The 22,185-nt window shown below is 37.7% G+C and overlaps 2 protein-coding genes across 4 annotated transcripts; both read left to right on the top strand.

Moving 5' to 3' along the window:
• Positions 1-1,021: 1,021 nt before the first annotated feature.
• LOC131307363 (F-box protein At3g07870-like) lies at positions 1,022-4,844 on the top strand. The gene is made up of 2 exons (XM_058333835.1): positions 1,022-2,362; positions 2,669-4,844. The coding sequence occupies exons 1-2, from the start codon at positions 1,170-1,172 to the stop codon at positions 2,676-2,678; spliced, it is 1,203 nt and encodes a 400-aa protein (XP_058189818.1). The 5' UTR covers positions 1,022-1,169; the 3' UTR covers positions 2,679-4,844.
• An 8,333-nt stretch (positions 4,845-13,177) lies between these two features.
• On the top strand, positions 13,178-21,627 carry LOC131307362 (F-box/kelch-repeat protein At3g23880-like). 3 transcript variants are annotated; one of them, XR_009194107.1, is made up of 4 exons: positions 13,178-13,418; positions 13,450-14,562; positions 16,272-16,479; positions 20,300-20,734. XR_009194107.1 is itself a non-coding variant. In XM_058333834.1 (2 exons), the coding sequence occupies exon 1, from the start codon at positions 13,679-13,681 to the stop codon at positions 14,339-14,341; it is 663 nt and encodes a 220-aa protein (XP_058189817.1). In that variant the 5' UTR covers positions 13,427-13,678; the 3' UTR covers positions 14,342-14,562; positions 16,272-16,479. The 3 variants fall into 3 exon arrangements, 1 of the variants encoding a protein (XP_058189817.1); XR_009194106.1 differs by lacking the exon at positions 20,300-20,734 and adding an exon at positions 21,055-21,627 and having other exon boundaries at positions 13,180-13,418; XM_058333834.1 differs by lacking the exons at positions 13,178-13,418; positions 20,300-20,734 and having other exon boundaries at positions 13,427-14,562.
• The last annotated feature ends 558 nt before the right edge of the window (positions 21,628-22,185 follow it).

The raw sequence follows: 22,185 nt of genomic DNA, 5'->3' as shown, positions 1-22,185 counted from the left end.
GCTAACATGCTTTTCATTTTTACCTTTGAAATACCATTTCGCAAGAGAGATTAAAGAGATTGGCTATGATATCAAATACCAAGAGCATTTTTGGGCACCTGAGGCTCTCTTTTTTTAAACCTTTTACGCTTTTCAAGACTTGTCATTCTTTTTACATATATCAACTAAAAAGCACTTTAACCGTGCTAATTACAAAACACTATAACTTGGTTTATATCTTGATGTTTTTTTTTGTACTTGTATACTCCTTCCGTCCCTAAATAAGTGTTCGGCGCGGAAAATTAGGCTTTACAAAACACGCATATTTTTTATTAATAAAATTAATTTTTTTCACAATCTAATAGAACTCATTGCTATATATTGATTTGTAAAAGAAATTAATTTTTTAACGAAACAAATGCATCTTTTTGAAAGCCTAGTTTTACGCGCCGAACACTTATTTAGGAATGGAGGGAGTATTTTTTATTGTGTATGACTTAATTGTAAATAGGCAACAAAGTATGAGGTTGGATTAGAACAACTCAAATGTCGAGGTCGGCACTGCTTCTTGTCTGGTTTTTGGGTTTTGTTCTCTTGAAGTTGTTGAAGGAAGCCCTGAATCAATGCATGTGTGCAACATTATCATTCCTCTTATTAGTTGAAACGGTGTAGGTCTCACCCGTGTTATACATTTTTTGGTAAGCATGACGTTACTTTGTGGTGAAAATTTATACAATTTCAATCAATAAAAAGGGTAAGGGTGAACAAAACTCAACTCATGTTTTTGTCATTATCTTGGGGACATACAATTGTCAGGTAATTTTCATGACTTATAAATATCGGCTCAATTTAATTAAGTGACCTTCCAATGTTTAATGCGCTCCAAAATGGGTACAAACAACTCCAAAACAATAGTTGGTTGCAAAATTTATTTTGCACGTATTTCATAAATACTTTATGGATTCATTATTCATTCTGAACAGAATCCAAAAATATACCATTCACAATCCAAAATTCATAATGGAAAAAAAAGAAAAGAAAAGAAAACCTGCCAAACACCCCATTATTCTCTCTCTCCCCCAGTTGGAGCGCATCGACACTACCCAATCCCACTCCCCCAGAGGTGGACGGACCTTAACCCTAACCCTAGAAGAAAAGAAGAAATTTTGAGGAAGAAGACACAGAGAGCCATGTCCGACTTCTTTCCTGAAGACGTCGTGGTGGACGTACTCTCCAGACTCCCAACCAAATCCCTGATCCGATTCAGGTCTGTTTCCAAACTCTGGAACTCTCTAATTACCAGCCCTAACCTGATCAATTCCCAACTCAATCAGTCACTGACAAACCCTAAAAACAGCTACGATAATCTCCCACTCGTCATAGTCAGGCAATGCGATTTCAGTTATCCTACCAGATTAGAGCACTACAAATTATTTATTGATACCGGTGACGATGATAAAACATTTGATGAATATTTAGAAATCCCATTCCCACTCAAGAGTCGTTGTCTTAACTATTACTTTTTAATGGGTTATGTGAAAGGTTTGTTCTGTTTCTTCGAGCTAGATAAGTATTTCCTTTGGAATCCGTCCATTAGAAGGTCCATATGCCTTCCCAAGCCTGGCATTACGAAAAAGACGCATGGCCACCTTTTGGGTTACCTTGGGTTTGGATTTGATTCGCGGAGTAATGATTATAAGGTGGTTAGAGTAGTAATTCTTTGTGGAGGTACCCGGTCCGAAGAGGTGCCCCTCGTTGAGGTTTACTCCCTTAATTTGGGCTCATGGAAAGTAAGTAGTGGAGCGGGTGACTCTTTTCCTCCTGGATGTGGACTTGAGTACCCGGGACACCCTTCCGCTTTCTTAGAAGGGGCTCTTCATTTTGTAGCACATCATAGAAGGAATTGGGGCGCTAGATTAATTTGTTCCTTTGATTTGGGCCGCGAGGTGTTTAAAACGATGTCATTGCCAAATGGTCTTGCGACAACCGAAATGAGAACAATAGTATTCATGGGATCACTCTCCCTTTTATGCCACGATGGATATGATCGTGCAAATAAGTTTTGTTCTATTTGGATAATGAAAGAGTATGGTGTAGTTGATTCTTGGTATAAGTATGCCAACATTGATCTAACAGGAGGAATTATAAGGGTAGTAGGTATCCGGAAAAATGGTCATATACTATTGGAGGGGAAAACACCACGACATTGGAAGCATTGGGAGCTTTCTTCATATGACCCGTTGAATAAAGAAATCAAGATGTTGGGAATTCTTGGTGTTGGTATCCATTTTCATGTTGATACTTACGAGGAGAATCTTATCTTACTCAATAAAATAAATGATCCGGTGTCCAGAATGGGATGGAGCAGGAAGAGGAAGGACAGGTAAAAGCATGATTCAACTCAATTTCATCAATTCTTTTATCAGTTCCACTTGTGTATTTTACAAAATAATCACAAGATTTTGTTACCGCCTACAAAGCTTAAAAGGCTAGTTTTGGATGTCGTTTTTTTCCCATTATATGATATAGGAATTGTTAGCATTGTGAAATACAGCTTTGTGGCAGTTTTGAGAAATAGAAAAAGTTGCAAGGAGTAAAACGTGAATACGGATGATTAATATCTTACATCTTTTTATACACTTGTACATAAACGCTGAACTTTAATGTCAAAGCCCTGTTCAATCTACAGATGTCTTTAGCTATTTGCATTTGGTTAGATGTTCGATGTGGGGTTTTAGTACTGCAGCAGAACGTGCTATCCCACCCTTCAAAATATTATTCTCTCTCTTCAAATTTGAGGTATGACTAGCATAATTCAAACACCAAAATACTATCGGAATCCCTCAAAGAAAGGATAGGAAAGCTGGGGTACAAGGCTTCTTTTTATGAAGAAGTGAAAGACTTTGGATCCCAGCTGAGCTCACAACAGAAGAATCGACAAATCATCAGCGCTTACCTCCCTGGTATTATGGCCCCTGAGTTGCAGTCAGCCTTCACTCTCTCAATTGCCCGATGATAGGAAGTTGGTCTAATCAAGTCTTCTCCCAAGGCATGCAAGCAAGGGAAAGTAACTGAAGAGGAAGCTTCCAGACAGGTATCTTTTGCTTGACTGGTTGGCTCCTCTGCTTTCTAGTTCCAGACAAGATGTAAAAAGGATCTCCCTAGTGGGGTATTTACTGTTGAAAACTTTTATTATTAGGTTTTAATTTTTTCTACAGTACTTTTACATAGTTTTGGTCATCAACTTGTGTTTTCAATACTTACAGAAGCAAATGAACACAGAGTTCACAAACCAAAAGATTTGATAATTCAGGAGGAAGTTAATCAAACCTTGAGAAATTTACCGAAATCGGTAAATGGACTATAATGAATAGTATTATGTCTGCTAATATGATTGAGGCTATGAATTAGTTAAGCGTATGGTTAATATGGTATTGGTGTGCATAACAGAAAAATTCCAGTTTATGTTCAAAATTAGTTCTAGTACGAAAAGATAATATACCTATATAATAAAATCCATATTCTGCTGGAGTGCATGACACAACTCACCCTTATGAAGTGAGATAACAAAGGGTGGTTTTGGTGCTTACTTTCAAGTACTTGTTGGAGATGATCTAAGTTTTTCGGACATGATATGGTTACCTTATGATACAACATATGTCAGATAGGCCATAGTATTTGAATTATGGTCATTTGACTATGTGGTTCAGGCCAAACATTTACATGTGGTCTCCTACTCCTGGCTACATAATTATGGTGGCTGCATTAGGATGATACCTGTGATAATTATAGGACTCGTTTTAAGAAATTAAAAGGTTTGTTTTTGTTTTGTTAGCTTACTTTAGTACTTCCCATACAAACTGCTTTGCCAAAAACTCCACTCTCTATTAGAAGCATCTTTTTGCACTCCACTATTGTTTGAGACCTCTTTAGTTCGCTGTTTGGTCTTAATTGTGCTCTACATGAGTTGCTTCCAAGAATTTTTACTAAGGTGGCCTTTTGCTTCTAGTTTGGTTTTTGTGTCCTGTTTTCTTGAAGTGGTTGAAGGAAGCCCTGAACCAATCACGCGAGCGCGTGTGTGTGAGAGAGAGAGAGAAAGAAAGAGTTCTTTCTCTATTAACGAATCCTAAAATCAGCCCTCCGTAGAAATCTGCCCTTTTTTAACATTTGGGAGTGATTTTCACTCCATTTTTAACATTCACTCCCTCCTTTATTTTTCAGCATTAAAGTGAATGTATTTTTTTTGCTAAAATACTAAAAAGGAGTGTTGATGTAAAAAAAAGAGTGTGAAAATCAATTCCCATAAAATTTCAATTCTTTTACTTCTACAAACACACTCATATTTACATTGAGACCCATACACACTACACCCTTCAGTGTGTGCGGAATCCACAAATAAATGAGAGTGTGTAAAGTGGTTGTGATTACAGACTTTTCCATAAAATTTTAGTCTATATTTCTTCTCGTGCACAACAGGCGTCCTCCCATTCTCTCTAAGCCGTCAGATGCTATGGATTTAATCTCAGCCATTGATTTAAAACTCCCCCCCTCTCTCATTCACCTCTTACTCCCAGTTACCTCTGGCACGTGAAAAAAGGCCAAGCCCTAATCCTTTGCCCCTCCTCCCTTCCGCCGCTCTGTCCTCACGCCTCCATAGTAAAAAACTCCATAGCTCCCCAAACGCAGCTCTACTGCTCCTCTTCCCAAACGTAGCTCTACGGCTCTTTCTCTCCATAGACACCCAGAGCCTCAGATGCCTTTCATCTCTTTCTCCTCTGCTCCTTTGAACAATGGTGGAAACCTCCTACACCTATTAACATCCACAGCCCTAAGCCAACGACGAGGTAACTCTCTAACTCTCTCTCTCTCTCCATTGACAACAATGGGTTTCTTCCTAGTCTGCCATACTACGGTTAAAAAAGGGGTTTGTAAAGCTGCACCCCTCTGACAGCCACAATAGGTTTGTAAAAACCCCAAAGAATGTACTTCGGTTTATTGCCGAAACTCGTTATTGAGATAGATTTGATTAACATTATGGTTGGGGTTTTGAATTTTGCTACGTGTTGTGTAGTTTGTTTAATCATTGTACCTTGAGTTTCTTTTATATATTACTCTGTAGATAGAGATTGGATAATGTTAAGAGAACAAATGGGGGATAAGGGGCAGACACAAAGGTCCCCATTTTTTGGGCTATCAGCTTTGGTGTTTTGGGCTTTCAGCTTGGCTGATAATGATCTCTTAAAATTACCTACAAATATAATCCTTTTATGTTGGAAAGAGTAAACTAAGGCATCATATGGAGGTGATTATGAATAATTTACAAATATAACTCTTTTATATTGGAGGTGATTAGGTAGGTGGGTTGAAGTTTGACACATCTACTATTAAATTATTACTAGTTGACTATTCTATCTTGGCTTCGTAAGTTGTAGGATGAATCTTAATACTAATGACCTCTAGTTTTTTGTTTGTAGTCATTCATAGCACTAACTGTCAATTTTTTATTTAACAAGTTTATTTGTTTTAGGAGTTGAAAATGGTTAAGAGACCATAATGCTGTTCCAAAGCATCCTTGTAATGGATGGATATATTACTTGTATGTCTTTTTGAGACTTTGAGCATCTTTTACTGCCCACAATTTACGATATTCAATTTGATGTACAATATTTTTTTGTAGCAAAGAACAGTCCAATATGACTAAGAAGGGTTCATTAGACCGAATGGTAACTATACAATTTTTGCTATAGTTGTGTTTACCCACATGTGGATTGTCAATGTATGTAACTAGGATTTACACTCTTTCAATAATTGTAGAAAATGAGCGAAATTTGTGCTTTAGGAGACGAGGCTAAACAAAAATACATAGTAAAGGCTAAGTTAAGTTCCGAAGAATACAAAGAGCAAAAAGTTAAGGTTGATCCTCAAGAAGCTTCAAAGGTACAAATATTAAGCTTTTTAGCATTTATGTTTATGCATATAATTTCCATTTTTACTTGATTGTGAATTTGATTAGAGTTGTTGATGTTGTGTTTAGGAAACCTTTACTTCAAGAACTCAACTTAAGACGGCATGTGATATTATACACAATCTTCAACCGCAACAAGTAAATAGTGTAAAGGCAATAGGATTTGGTGGTTTTTTGCATTTGAAATGTACCAAGCTAGATAGAAAACTTTATGAGTTGGTTAGTAAATTTGATCCCGTATCACTTTGTTTATATGTGCATGGTAAGAGCCCTATAATTACACCATTAGATGTGCACCACATACTGGGATTGCCACGTGAAGGTAAAAGGGTGATCCTTAGAGGAAACGTTTCTAAAATACTTGTGACGACCCGAATTTTTACATTGCCTCAAAATTAATACGTCACGAATAATTACAAGTCCTCAAGATAAATATACATAGTGGGCCTAAAAACCTCCAAAATGATACAGATTTTCTATACAATCTCTAAAACTAACTATTTCAATACTCCAACTCGGGTCCCCACTAACTTGCTCTACACCTGAAAAATATAAAACGCCCGGGTAATATATGCAATACGAAGACAATAACATGGCTACCAATAAGAATATGCTCAATAAACGAGGATAACAAATCAAGTAGGATCATTTTGAATGCTTTTCATTTGTAGCCTCATACCCGGCTCATTTCGATAACATGTCAAGCACCACCCAGGTCTAAACTCTGTATTGGGCACATGGGCCCCATAAACATTCTAGACTTCCCGTGGGGCAGTCTATCGTACATCTTTCATAACTTTGTGACCCGGTGGGCTTAAACATATACCAATCTGTTCCATGGCTTTTAGCCAAATACTTTCTGTGTCACGATACAAGAAGTGACAATAACTGAATCAATAAGCTTAGACATCAAATGAGTACAAATTTGAGAGAATCAAAGAATACTCTTTGCAAAGAGATTTAGCTAGGAATGTATTGCACACTACCCGGTACCTCAAATTATAATCGCGGTTGTAGGATATGTGAATTATTGGACCAAGAAACCATAACTTTAAGTAATCTCAACGCAACTCCATCTACACTGTCAGATGAGTCCTCCTAAATGGTGAAGAACAAGCCCAAAGTTTTGTGTTAAGAAACCGAGTCCTATAATAATAGGAGGCTAGTTATACTCTGTTTCTCCACCGAAGGCTTCCTTTATATGGCCAGAAAATAAATAACCTCAAGGGTGCATGCCACCTAGCAACCAGTGCGTGCCACCTAGCAACCAATCCATGCCGCATCCATCTTAAACATGCGGTCCAATAGTAGTTCATCCAATAATCCTAAATTAGAAGAAAACAAAAACCCAAATTGGTGAGATAAGTCCACCACCGAATACCTCTTTCATTTTTTTCTTTTCCTATATTGTCTAAATATTCAACTCAAGTAAAATTACCATTTAAGGAAAATACAGGATGTTACAGTACTTCCCTTGTGGGAGCGACACATTGTGTGGGTGATCAAGGTTCAATTCCATTACGTCATTTGGAAAAATATTTAAGGAACACGAAAGACAACAATGATAATTTCAAGGTTGCATTTGTATTGTTCATTGTGAGGGCTGTTCGATGGCCAACATTGGAGTTGGGAGTCAATCGACGTTTTCTACATGTAGTAAATGACGTGTCTTCTTTGAGTGGATTAAATTTGAGCCAATTTGTGCTTGACTTTTTAGCCAAAGGCATGCACAAATATCAGGACAATGGATGAAAAGTGATCCATGGCTGTGTATTGTTTCTAATGGTACATCTCTTAACTTTATTTTTTACATCAAAGTAGTTGCTTCATTGTAGAATTGACTATGTATCGTTTTCTTTTTTTTCTCTACAGTTGTTCTATTTTGAACATTGCTTGCCGGCCAAAGATTTCATTTCCCCTTGTGCATGTCGGCTTTCACCTCGTCTCTTACATTGGGGAGATGAGGAGATTAGAGACAGGATACATTGGCTCGATCAAAGCAGTTCTCGAAAGGTAATCTTGGTATTTTTTTGATCAATTAGTTTTGTTTTATCTTTTTAAGCGTCTATTTACGTAGTAAATGCTAAATATATGTAATTATTTTCTCATAATAGCTCAAAATCATTGTCGAGGATGGAGTTGGCAAGAGAGAGAGAGAGCCGTAGATCAAGGGAGATTGGCCAAAATATACCGATGGAGAGAGTTCAAGGGATAGAAGAATTAAACGGTATTTTAAAGAAACTGGCGAGCATATTCAAAACATGGAACAAGGAACAAGACATGAAGGAACCTAAAATTAAGCCTTCATCAAAGAGACCAAGAAAGATGGCCACTAATATTGGTGATATCATGTCTTCAACGGCTCCTCCAGGGATCTCAACCTGTGAAGAAAAATGCCAACGAGGTAACACAAAGTATTTAAGTATCATAAGCTTAATTCTTATAGAACTTTCTAATTTATCTGTATCTTCTTTAGCATACGTGTTTGTTTATTTGTAGAAGCCTACTATGGATGTGGTACGAGAGTTGATACTAAGATTTGTCTTTGACCCAACGTTGTCCGTAAGGTAGAAAATCTTTACAAGCTGTACATAAATTATGATGTTCTATTCGTAGATTGATAACTTTGCAACTTTGGCATAATGTAGAGTTCAACTTTGCAACCTTGGAATAGGCTATGCAACTCGCTCAGATTTATATCATTACGGAAGAATGGGTGGGTTGTGGGTGAGGTGAGTATTATAGTTATTTGGGCCTATTGTAATAGACTACATGAATGCGATAACTAACTAAGGTCTGTTTGGAACTTAGGAAAAGTGAGGGCACTCTTCACAATTCTAGAAATTTGTTGCATTTATGATCTAAAATGCAGTTGCTTTGTGGAAATGCATTATGACCATCATGGTACTTGCCCACTTATTCACCCCACTTATTTAGCGGTATGTATTACAAGAGAAAACAACAAACTTCTAGAATTGTGAAGAGTGCCCTCACTTTTCCCAAGTTCCAAACAGCCTTAGTTTGTTATCGCATTCATGTAGTCTATTACAATAGACCCAAAAAACTATAATACTCACCTCACCCACAACCCATCCAATCTTCCGTAATGACAAAATCTGAGCGAGTTGCATAGCCTATTCCAAAGTTGCAAAGTTGATCTCTACATTATGCCAAAGCTGCAAAGTTATCAATCTACGAATAGAACATCATAATTTATGTACAGCTTGTAATGATTTTCTACCTTACGGACAACGTTGGGTCAAAGACAAATCTTAGTATCAACTCTCGTACCACCTCCATAGTAAGCTTCTACGAATTAACAAACACATATGCTAATGAAGACACGTATAAATTAGAAAGTTCTATAAGAATTAAGCTTATGATACTTAAATATTTTGTGTTACCTCGTCGGCATTTTTCTTCACGGGTTGAGATTCCTTGAACCTAGTCCTTGGCATTTCATAGTAGGCTTCTACAAATAAACAAACACGTATGCTAATGAACACAAATAAATTAGAAAGTTCTATAAGAATTAAGCTTATGATACTTAAATACTTTGTGTTACCTCGTTGGCATTTTTCTTCACAGGTTGAGATCCCTTGAACCTAGTCCTTGGCATTTCTTTTGCCTCTTGTTCATGCCAATAGTTGGAGGAGCCGTTGAAGACATGATATCACCAATATTAGCGGCCATCTTTCTTGGTCTATTTGATGAAGGCTTAATTTTAGGTTCCTTCATGTCTTGTTCCTTGTTTGTCTTCAAAGGAGATGTCAAATGACTCAATGATGGCTTTTAAGTGTTTTCTTCCTGGTTTGCCTTCAAAGGAAATGTCAAATGACCTGATGATTGCTCTTTACTATCTTTTTCCTTGTTTGTCAAAGGAGATGTCGAACTATCAAATAAAGGCTCTTTATTGCCTTTTTTCTCGTTGACAATGGCTGATGGAGTGCCTTTCATGTCTATGCTTACTTTAGCACCAATGAATTTTCATTAGTTTTCTTCCCCCTTGCATCCTATGTTTCCATTATGCTCGCCAGTTTCTTTAAAATACCGTTTAATTCTTCTATCCCTCGAACTCTATCCATCGGTATATTTTGGCCAATCTCCCTTCCTTGATCTACGGCTCTCTCTCTCTTGCCAACTCCATCATCGACAATGATTTTGTGCTATTATGGGAAAATAGTTACATATATTTAGCATTTACTACATAAATAGACGCTTAAAAAGATGAAACAAAACTAATGCCTTGTTCTCTCCCATTTTCAAAAAGAATTTTTCGAAAAATACCCCCTAGATTCCTCATACTTCCAACATTTTTCTCTATATCCCTCTCCATTTATTACCCCTACTATTTTTCAAAACACAAACCAAACAAAGCATAATTGATTGAAAAAATACCAAGATTACCTTTCGAGAATTGCTTTGATCGAGCCAATGTATCATGTCCCTAATCTCCTCATCTCCCTAATGTAAGAGACGAGGTGAAGGCCAACATGCACAAGGGGAAATAAAATCTTTGGCCGTCGTGCAATGGCCAAAATAGAACAACTGTAGAGAAAAAAAAGAATATGATACATAATCAATTCTACAATGAAGCAACTACTTTGATGTAAAAAATAAAATTAAGAGATGTACCATTAGAAACAATACACAACCACGGATCACTTTTCGTCCATAGTCCTAATATTTTTGTATGCCTTTGGCTAAAAAGTCAAGCACAAATTGGCTCCAATTTAATTCACTCAAAGAAGACATGTCCTTTACTGCATGTAGAAAACGTCGATTGACTCCCAACTCCAATATTGGACATAGAACAGCCCCCATAATGAACAATACAAATGCAACCTTGAAATTATCATCCTCGTCTTTCGTGTTCCTTAAATATTTTTCCAAATGACGCAACGGAATTGAACCTTGATCACCCACAGAATGTGTCTCCCACCAGGAAGTATTTCAGAAAGGTTTCCTTTAAGGAATCACCATTTTACCCTCACATGGCAATCCCAGTATGTGGTGCACATCTAATGGTGTAATTATGGGATTCTTACCATGCACATATAAACAAAGTGATACGGGATCAAATTTACTAACCAACTGCTCACAAAGTTTTCTATTTAGCCTAGTACATTTCAAATGCAAAAGACCTCCAAATCCCATTGCCTTTACACTCTTTACTTGTTGCGTTTGAAGATTGTGTATAATATCACATGCCGTCTTAAGTTGAGTTCTTGTAGTAAAGGTTTCCTCAACACAACATAACCACTCTAATCAAATTCACAATCAAGTAAAAATGGAAATTATATGCATAAACATAAATGCTAAAAAGCTTAATATTTGTACCTTTGAAGCTTCTTGAGGATCAACCTTAACTTTTTGCTCTTTGTATTCTTTAGAACTTAACTTAGCCTTTTCTATGTACTTTTGTTTAGCCTCGTCTCCTAAAGCTTTCCACTTTGCACAAATTTCGCTCATTTTCTACAAATATTGAAAGTGTAAATCCTAGTTACATACATTGACAATCCACATGTGGGTAAACACAACTATAGCAAAAATTGTATTGTTACCATTCGGTCTGATGAACCCTTCGTAGTCATCTTGGACTGTTCTTTGTTACAAAAAAATATTGTACATCAAATTGAATATCGTAAATTGTGGGCATTAAAAGTTGCTTAAAGTCTCAAAAAGACTTACAAGGAATATATCCATCCATTACAAGGATGCTTCGGAACAACATTATGGTCTTTCTTAACCATTTTCAACTCCTATAACAAATAAACCTGTTAAATAAAAAATTGACAGATAGTGCTATGAATGACTACAAACAAAAACTAGAGGTCATTAGTATTAAGATTTATCCTACAACTTATGAAGCCAAGATAGAATAGTCTCAACTAGTAATAATTTAATAGTAGATGTGTCAAACTTCAACCCACCTACCTAATCACCTCCGATATAAAAGGGTTCTATTTGTAAATTATTCATAATCACCTCCATATGATGCTTTAGTTTACTCTTTCCAACATAAAAGGATTACATTTGTAGGTTATTTTAAGAGATCGTTATTAGCCAAGCTAAAAGCCCGAAATACCAAAGCCGACGGCCCAAAACGTGGGGACTTTTATGTCTGCCCTTTATCCCCCATTTGTTCTCTTAACATTATTCAATCTCTATTTACAGATTAATATATAAAAGAAACTCCAGCTACAATGATTAAACAAACTACACAACACGTTGCAAAATTCAAAACCCCAACCATAATGTTAAACAAATCTATCCCAATAACGAGTTTCGGCAGTAAACCGAAGTTCATTCTTTGGGATTTTTACAAACCCATTGTGGCTGTCAAAGGGGTGCAGCTTTACAAACCCATTTTTAACCCTAGTATGGCAAACTAGGAGTAAACCCATTGTTGTCAATGGAGAGAGAGTGTTACCTTGTTGGCTTAGGGCTGTGGAGGTCAGTAGGTGTAGGAGCAGAAGAGAAAGAGATGAAAGGTGTCTGGGGCTCTGGGTGTCTATGGAGAGAAAAAGCCGTAGAGTTGCGTTTCGGAAGAGGAGCAGTAGAGCTGCGTTTGGGGAGCTATAGAGTTTTTGACTGTGGAGGCGTGAGGAGAGAGGCAGGAGGGAGGAGGGGCAAAGGATTAGCGATTGGCCTTTTTTCATGTGCCAGAGGTAACCAGGAGTAGGAGGTGAATGGGGGGGGGGGGGGGGGGGGGGGGGGGGGTTTTATATGCTGAGATTAAATCCATAGCATCTAACGGCTCAGAGAGAATGGGAGTATTGTGCTCCCAAACTGCTTGGGAGCACCATAGCCGGACGCCTGTTGTTGTGCATGAGAAGGAATATAGACTAAAATTTTATGGAAAAGTCTGTAATCACAACCACTTTACACACTCTCATTTATTTGTGGATTTCGCACACACTGAAGGGTGTAGTGTGTATGGGTCTCAATGTGAACGTGAGTGTGTTTGTAGAAGTAAAAGAATTGAAATTTTATGGGAATTAATTTTCACTCTCTTTTTTTTACATAACACTCCTTTTTATTTTTTAGCCCAAAAAATACATTCGTTTAACGCTGAAAAATAAAGGAGGGAGTGAATGTTAAAAAAGGAGTGAAAATCACTCCCCAATTTTTTATTTTTTCACAAAGAAAATTCCCTTAAGGACCCCAATTTTTTATTGCAAGGGTGAAACTTGTGGGTTCTTTAGGTAATGGCGCAGAACAATTGAAATTTACTCTCTCTCTCTCTCTCTCTCTCTCTCTCTCCACAAGTTCCAAGATGAAAACATCCAATTTAAAATGGCGCGCAACAATTGACACCATAACCGCTTCCCAAACCCAACCCCAACCCTAGGAGAAAAGCAGAAATTTTGAGGAAGAAGAAGACAGAGAGAGCCATGTCCAACTTCATTCCTCAAGACGTCGCTGTGGATATACTCTCCAGACTCCCTACCAAATCCCTAATCCAATTCAGGTCTCCCTACCAAATCCCTAATTCGATTCAGGTCTGTTTCCTAACTCTGGAACTCTCTCATTACCAGCCCTAATTTCATCATTTCCCACCTCAATCAGTCACTCACAAACCCTAAAAACAGCTACGACAATCTCCCTCTCGTAATAGTCAGGCAATGCGTTCCTACTCCCTATATCAGATTAAAGCACTACAAACTATTTGTTGATACCGGTGAAGAAGATAACCCATTTGATGAATATCTGGAAATTCCATTCCCACTCATGAGCCGTCGTCTTCACTATCACTATATAATGGGTTATGTGAAAGGTTTGTTCTGTCTTTGGGAACATGATAACATTTTCCTTTGGAACCCGTCCATTAGGAAGTCCATTATCCTTCCCAAGCCTGGCATTACAAAAAAGACACACGACAGCTTGGCGGATGACCTTGGGTTTGGGTACGATTTGCGGAGTAATGATTATAAAGTGGTGAGGATAGTCACCCGTTGTGGAAGTGACCGGTCCCAAGATGATGAGTCTCCTCTTGTTGAGGTTTACTCCCTTAAAGCGGGATCGTGGAAAATGAATCGCGGAGCAGGTGAGTCTTTTCCCCTTGGATTTCGAATAGCCTATTCGCAAAACTTTACCTCTTGTTTGGAAGGGGTTCTTCATTGGGCAGCAAAGGCTAAAGGGAATTGGAATAATAGATTGGTTTTGTCATTTGATTTGTGTGTCGAGGTGTTTAAAACGATTAAAATGCCAAATGGTCTTGAAAGTGCAAGATTTGACATCACAACTTCAGTATTTGGGGGATTTCTTTCTCTGTTATGTGAGGATAATGTTGATCGTGCAAACAAGTCTTGTTCTATTTGGATAATGAAAGAGTATGGAGTAGTTGATTCTTGGTATAAGTATGTCAAAATTGATCTAACCGGAGGAATGTAAGGGGTCATAGGTATCTGAAAGAATGGTCATGTACTATTGAAGGGAGACTCACCACTTCATTGGGAGCTTTCTTCGTATGACCCGCGGAATAAAGAAATCAAGAAGTTGGGAATTCATGGTACTTTAGGACATTTTCATGTTGATACTTATGAGGAGAACCTTATCTTACTCAATAAGACAGATGCTCCAGTGTCTAGAAGGGGCAGGAAAAGGAAAGACAGGTAAAAGCATGATTTAACTCAAGTTTCATTGTTTCTGTAATCAGTTCTACTTCTATCTTATGCATAATACATACAAGATTTTATTTATCTCAAACCTTAAAATGCTAGTTTTTTTGTTTTTGTTTTGATGGACTAAATCTACCCCCTTTTTCTTCGATATGGTTGTTGTAGGAGGTTGATACTAGTGGCAATCCTAGTTTTCCCTCCAACAAATAGTTGGTTTTTGTTTTGTTTAGATCACTTTACCATGCAAACTCCTTTGCCAAGACATAACTTGTTTATTATCATAACCAACTAATTTTGAGTTGTTTAATTACTGGCAAATGTCTGATATTTCCCCACTGTCATTTCATTACCAATGTCCAATAATAGTAGGATGAGTTTGGTGTATGTTATACGTATGGGTTTTGATGAAACTTATTGATGATGCATGAATTGGTAAATAACAGACTCAACTATTGAAATGTACGAATGATATGTCTTGTAAGACAGTTGATTTAGGTCAACAGAACATGGTTAATGATTTAAATGAGCTTGGTATACTAGTTACATTATGTTAATCTGATGATGGAACAGATTTTGGGCTCCTTGTATGGAATATGTTTCAGAGTTCAATGGCAGGAGATGATTGAAGCTTTCTTGACCCAGCATAACCTTTCACTGGACAAGGATAGGTTTTGGCTCAAGGCTCTAAACTTGGTCCTAAATTAATGTCGATGGACTTAAGTTAGTGCTTGAAAGAGTAGATGGTCCAATGGGATTTGATTAGGTTGGTCTTTAAAGACCCAGAAGGAGCTCAACATGGACAAGGGACACAGATGTAACACGAAACAAGCACACTTAGTAGACATTTTCTTGAACTTAGGACTTGAGACGTATCATGCTCTTTTTGTGTCATACATACCATATATGATACAAAAAGTTACTTCCTGATTTCCGACAAATTACAAAAGGCAAAAGCATTCATATGTTAGTGTTACTAATATAGTAAGATTTCATTCTTCCAATTTTATACTCTTGGAGAGAAGTGTGAACAAAACTATTCACAATGTAGTTCAGAACACATTTCTATAAAGGAATTTGAAGATTATAGTTTATTTACACTCATTGCGATTGGATTGCAGTTTCTTGGATTGTGGAATATTGTTAAGTATTTTTTATGTTTATCTCAACTATGCATTGTTTGACTACCTTTCCCAAAAAGGCTTGAAATCAGTTTGTGTCTTGACTAGAAGTTGGTTTATTACTGAAGGTTCAAGATTGAATACCTCTATTAATACTATCAAAGCATAGATACGAATTTTTTGGCTAGCAGTACAACCTTCTAATGGTCAATTTAAGAGACAAAGCTAGCATAATAATTATGATGACTAAATGATGTGGAAGCCAAGCTCCTCATGATATGATTACCCTAAATAAAGAACAAATACAATTGTTGGTGGGATGTGGTGAAAAATGGAAAAGTAGCCACCTACGTGTGGCTACATGTCCTTTATGTGTCTACTTCCACATATATGCTAGTGGAAATTGTTCTAACGATAACGGTTTCTTAGTTTACCAAGTTCTATGATATTTGTATTTATGGGTTATTAACCTAATAACGGTTTCTTAGTTTACCAAGTTCTATGATATTTGTATTTATGGGTTATTAACCTAAACAGAGAACTTTTGAATTGATTTTGTTGTTTCTTTTTGCCTCTTTACCAAAGCACTCAATCACTAATGGAGGCACAGGCACTTGTTATCGATGTTAAAAGGCTGAAGTATGAAGTTGTTGTCCTGCAAGAAAGGGTAGAGGGAAAGATAAAGGTAGCATGTGAGGTGGTAGCAAAAATGGGGCCTCAACAGTTAGCCGAGGTCCGCGCCAAACTCTAGAGTTATTCTCCGCAAATTCAACCCAAGGATGTTCACGGCAATGTAAGTTCTTTTATACTTCTATTTAAGTTGTGGATATTGTGTTCAAGTTAACTGATGGCATGTTGTAGTAATGGGTACAAAGAAATCTCGGTGAAAAGCCATCCAATTCATGCTTGAATGCATGTGAGTGGATAAAACCTTGGATATTAAAGCAACGTATTTTGTAGGAAAAGATCTCTCTCAAAACTTATTTGGGATATAGGACCATGAACTGGATGTAGAAGAAATGCCAAATCATCTTTGAAGGGGTGGCAAGAACGGCAACCGGAATATTTGTCTTGTATTCATTGTCTAGATGTTAGATTCCAGACAATTTTGCTACCTGTTTCTGCAAGTGGGCTTCTGTCCTGTGGAGGAACCTGGAATAGATGACGAGCTTCCTCCTTGTTGTCCATATGATACACAAACAATTCTGCAATAAGGTCTTTCTTTTTGCTCTTCCTCTTGTGATACTTGAATACCTAAGTATTGTTAACTAACAAAATAGTCTGATTTTAGCATCAGCATAGTAAAAATCACAAGCTATGTTAACAGAGCCACAAGTGAAACCGCTCACTTGAAAGGTTACATCTTCCTTTTGGCAAACATTAAATTGCTTTAGAAATCCAAAAGCAGGCAGTTCCAATGTCTATTGCTGCCCTGATCTCTTCTGTATTAGACAAATCTATTTCTCTGAAAATTAGAGATGTACAAATATCTCCAAAAGTCACCCTAAGCTGTGGGGAGTGGAAACGAATAGATGTAGGCTGGAGTTCTCTCCCTGGGGTACTTGATTGCAGATTATTTGATGGTCAGTGGGGTCTCTACATTAGAAGTATCATTCCCAGTATTTTGTTTTGCGTGGCCAGGAATCTCCTCAAGACAATCCCATTCTTAACCCACGAAGGGTAAACGCCAGCAATCACCCACATAATTTGACATTCTACCGAAGAATAATGAGAGTTGAGCTGTTTTCAGCCTTTGTAGCACTTGCGCCTCCATTATCCCCGCGACATTCTCAAACTTTGAGACAGCTATTAAGGGGACACTACTTGCAGGACAGGCGACTACAAAATGTGTCTCAGCAAAAAATGGCAATTCATAGTCAAGCTCTTCTATCTGATGGAGAGAGATGCAAATCCATGTGTAACTAGTAGATTTAAGTTGGTTTTTAAGGGGGGGTTTTCCTTTTAGAGAAAGGGTATTTTTGGTCATTTCAAGTTAGGAAACTTGGTGGTTCGAACAAATTATGAATTGGATATTTTGTGATGTCTTGCTAAAATTGTATTGTTCTATTTTATTATTATTTAAAAAAATGGGGGGTTGGGGGTGTTGTTGTAACGACCCGCGCTAGCTGACATGCTTACCCTTCGCCTAACCATGTGGCTCAAAAGGTTAACCTCAAGTTATACAGTAGTTGGTTGCGTTTCATTATATACCACTTCCACTTTCCAAAAGTTTCCAATGTGGGATCTTACTGCAACTTTTGATTTAGGTTCAAGAAGCCTCTTCACATTCTATAAATGGTGGTTGGTCAGACTATGGTTTAAAATATAAGTGCTACGTAGCGGTATCGGCCCTTACGTAACTGTGACTGTTGGTATTGAGTCTCGATATGGCTAATATTGCAGTGATTGAAAGTTGCAGTCATATCGGTCAGTATGTAACCGTGGATATGCATTGTTCTAAAAGTTGTTTGGCGCTAGTTGAGTCGAAAAGGGCCACCTAGCACCTAGGCGCCGACTACGCCAAGGCGGAGACTAGTGGGCTGCCTAATCTAGGTGTTGGACCACCACCTAGCGCCTAGGCGGGGAGTAGTCGGCTTGCGCAGCCGACTTTTAGAAAACTATGGATATGGCTGCTACCGAGTTATATAGCCACTAAATCAATTATTTTCAAACATGTCTATGCAAAATTAGAAAATGTGTAGCCCCTTTACCCAACGACCCCAAATGGATATGGTACATAACACTGAAAACTTTTGTTTTGATGACTTGTCTTATAGTTATGATATCAACAACGATAACCACAACTACCCTTACCCGCCTTGGCATTCTCCATCCTACAATTATGAGTGAAAGCCACAACTATCCGTACCCACCTCGGTATCCTCCACCCTAAAGTTATTTGTATGTATCCATATTTGCTACTAGTCCACAAAGAAGACTAGCAGAGCAATATAAACAGGATGGTTACATGTCCTTGTTCAGTTATGTATTTCCTAGGAATCCTACCGGATAGATGAAGGTTAGAAATCAAGCTCGATATGAACCTCAAGGAGCTCCACATCACTCATTTTGGAGGTGAACATCATGTCATGTATTTTCCTATTTGTAATTAGTATATTGTCGTGTGAGACAGTTTGGACTGATTGGCTTCCTTAGTACTCCCTCCGTCCCCTTTCTTTTGTCCCAACCATTTTTCAATGATTATATCTTGCAATCTATAATGTTTTAGGTGATTTTGAAAACATTGTTTAAAAGAGCTCATTGAGATCTATCAAACAAGATCCATATTGCATATAATCGGTATTATCAATTAAAAGTTATAATTAGTTTTTTAGCCGGTTAAAATAGGACGAGGGACAATAGAATGGAGACGGAGGGAGTATGCAGTATGTTCGTTTAACCTCTATCCCCGACTATGTATTTTGGGTTGTTGGAAATTTACACATGTGAATTTTAGAATGTCTTCCTTACATTCCTTACACTACATAATCAAGTTACCATTTCTTGAAATTATAGAAGAAAATATCTTCGCAACCTAGCATAATAGCATTTGCCCCTATCCTTCTCTTTAACATGCTAGTTTTTTTTTTTTCCCTTTCTAAATGACATTAAATTGAGACGCCACAAATCTGGGACACATAACTTCATGGGAAACTAAAAAAGACTTCAAGTTAGCTCAAAGTTTTGACATGCATAGGAATCAAAATAAAGCATAGAGAGAAGCTTTCAAACACAATTATAAATCCCAACAAATGTGATTCTGGAAAAAAAAAAAAAAAACATAGCATTGTTTCTTCCTATGTTGTGCAAAATTTAAGAACATGATGTATGTGGTTACTGCTACCGTTTTTCCATGATCGTTACAACCCGAAACAGTGTCATTGCGACCACTACTGCTATGGCATCTAAAGGTGTAAACTTTTCTTGGCATAAGTGTGAAGCGAAGTCCCGTATCGCCTAGGTACCAAAGTAGAAGTATATAAGCGTGAGGGCACCCTCACTTCATGAGCTAGTTTTTGGGGTAGAGTTCAACCCAAGACTGTGGAACATGGTATTAGAGCTCAGGTTGCAAGAGGTCTTAGGTTCACGTCTCTCTTTTGCATTTGTTTCTCGTTGGCATTTTACTTCTCCCCTTCGTATTTTGTTTTGCTCCATCTATGAAAAAAATTGCATCTCCACGTGCAAGACGGGGTTGCACATGAGGGAGGATGTTAGATAACTTGGTATACATTGTTGGACCAATTTTTTAATAGCTTAAGCTTTTGGGACTAACTTAACATGGTATCAGAGCTAGGTACCAGAGATGGGTAGGGTGCATGCGTGTGTCTCTGGCCTGCACGCGGCAAGTGCTGCCGAGTGAGCACCTTGCACGTGAGGGAGGGTGTGAAGTGAAGTCCCGCATCGCATGGGTACCTACGTAATTTCAAGTATACAAGTATGAGGGCACCCTCACTTTATGAGCCATCTTTTGGGGTTGAGTTCTATCCAAGACTGTTTAACAATAGGCTATTGGACGTTAGAAGTTCCCATCCAACGTGGCCTTCTTTTTGTCAGACGCTTCCTACAATAAATCCTGATAATTGATAAACTTATTTGGAGGCGGCGCGCAGCAGATTTTTGCGAGCTGGTGCTGCCTTTGTAAGTGTGATGCAGATACAGTTGTCCACCTTATTCATTGCAAGGTGCCTTTTAATATTTGGGGTTCGGTGCTTGCTTTTTTTGGGATGCTTTGTATCATTGGGTGTTTCATAAAGGCATTGTTGGCATTTGGATGGGTGGTTGGAAGCTCGAGTTGAAAAACATAAACAAAAGGCTCAAATGTTGCTGCGGATATTTTCTATTTGGCTTCTTTGGAGTGACTGCGACAAGAGGTCTTCCCAGGATGTGAGCAAACAGCTCATCAATTGAAGAAAACCCTAGCTTGTTTCGGGTTCTTGACTTAGTGGATTTGTTGACTAGGCGAACTTTCTGGGCCTTTTTGCTGATCTAGGACTTCTCTCTGGTTTTGGTTCTCTGTGTAAGTTAGCTGAAGAGAGCTTTGTACACAGGATGCATCCCTCTAGATGTTCTACATATATATGTCTGCTTACTTACCTATGAAAAAGAAGATTGAATTAAAGTGACAACATCAAAGATAATGAAATCTTTTTTGCCGTTCAAAAAAAAAAAAAAAAGACTTCAACCATGATAGAAGAAATCTATTTAACTTTTTTTTGAACGGCAAGAAATCTATTCATGGTTCCCAGAATTCTGGATGCATGTGTACTTTGCATGCCTGTGAGGATCACCATTTGGGGGATTGACTTTATACTGAACATTATTCTGGTTATTGTGCATTATTCTTGATGCTTATGACGTCATTTTTCAGATAGAAATCAATTCGACGAGGCTTACTGCTGCTTCTCAAGATTCAGTGGCGAATGATTGTGATGTAGCTGAGAAATTAGCCACAATCATGTCCTTAGCAGGGGTGAAAGCGTGAAGGGAAAACATGTGAATGGCGGCACATCTGCAAGCCAAGGGTTTTGCAGTAAGGATTGTTCCTTGAACAAGGATTTGGAGTTTTTGAGAAAGGGGAAGGGTGAATATGCTGGAATGCTGGTGAAGGTTTCTCGAATGGTTTCTCGATTGGATCAAATAGTGGAGACCATTATTACGTAAAGTACCCCCAATTCCAGGTACTATTTGAACCTCGTCAAAAATTTCCAATCCAATTTTGTTATTACCAGAGCAATGAGTTCGCTTGTTTATAGCATTATACCAGTCATAAGCATTGTGGTATTATTAGTGTCTTCTTGCTAAGATCAATATGGAGAAATGGTTAGGTAAGTGTCCCTTGTTCGCAAAACTATATTGTCTTTAATTATCTTACATTTGTTAAAACTATTGGGTAAATTTCACTTACCTCCCCTGAGGTTTCTGACAATGACAGACACCTCCCCTCACATTTCTGAAATTGCACTTACCTCCCCTGTCAGACTTGTCGGCTAATAGACGTTAACAGAGTGTGTGAATGTACAGTTTTACCCTTTTATTGACCTTCCTTGAGGTTTCCAACAATTGTAGGTACTTCCCCTAGGTCTCTCTATGCTCTATAATTTAAACTATAATTTAATTAAGATATTGGAGTTAATGCAATAGTTATCTAGTTTAGAATTTAAAAAATGAAAGTCTACTTCATCTTATCTCTAAATTTTTTGTGAAAACAAACTTTAAAATTACTAATTTTTTTGAATATTTTCAAAGATTTAAATATTTAGTTTTAGATTTCTAGTTTCACTGGTAAATTTCACTTACCTCCCCTGAGGTTTCTGACAATGACAGACACCTCCCCTCACATTTCTGAAATTGCACTTACCTCCCCTGTCAGACTTGTCGGCTAACCGACGTTTACAGAGTGCGTGAATGTACAGTTTTACCCTTTTATTGACCTTCCCTGAGGTTTCCAACAATTGTAGGTACTAGGTACTTGCCTTAGGTCTCTCTATGCTATATAATT

This window comes from Rhododendron vialii, chromosome 11a (genome assembly GCF_030253575.1).
Source record: "Rhododendron vialii isolate Sample 1 chromosome 11a, ASM3025357v1".
Taxonomy (NCBI): Eukaryota; Viridiplantae; Streptophyta; class Magnoliopsida; order Ericales; family Ericaceae; genus Rhododendron; species Rhododendron vialii.
The sequence above is the reverse complement of the archived record's forward strand: the minus strand, read 5'-3'. Positions and strand labels throughout refer to the sequence as shown.

What these genes read in the sequence shown, in the direction of transcription:
- LOC131307363 (XM_058333835.1), top strand. Translation starts at nt 1,170, where the DNA reads ATGTCCGACTTCTTTCCTGAAGACGTCGTGGTGGACGTACTCTCCAGA.
- LOC131307362 (XM_058333834.1), top strand. Translation starts at nt 13,679, where the DNA reads ATGAGCCGTCGTCTTCACTATCACTATATAATGGGTTATGTGAAAGGT.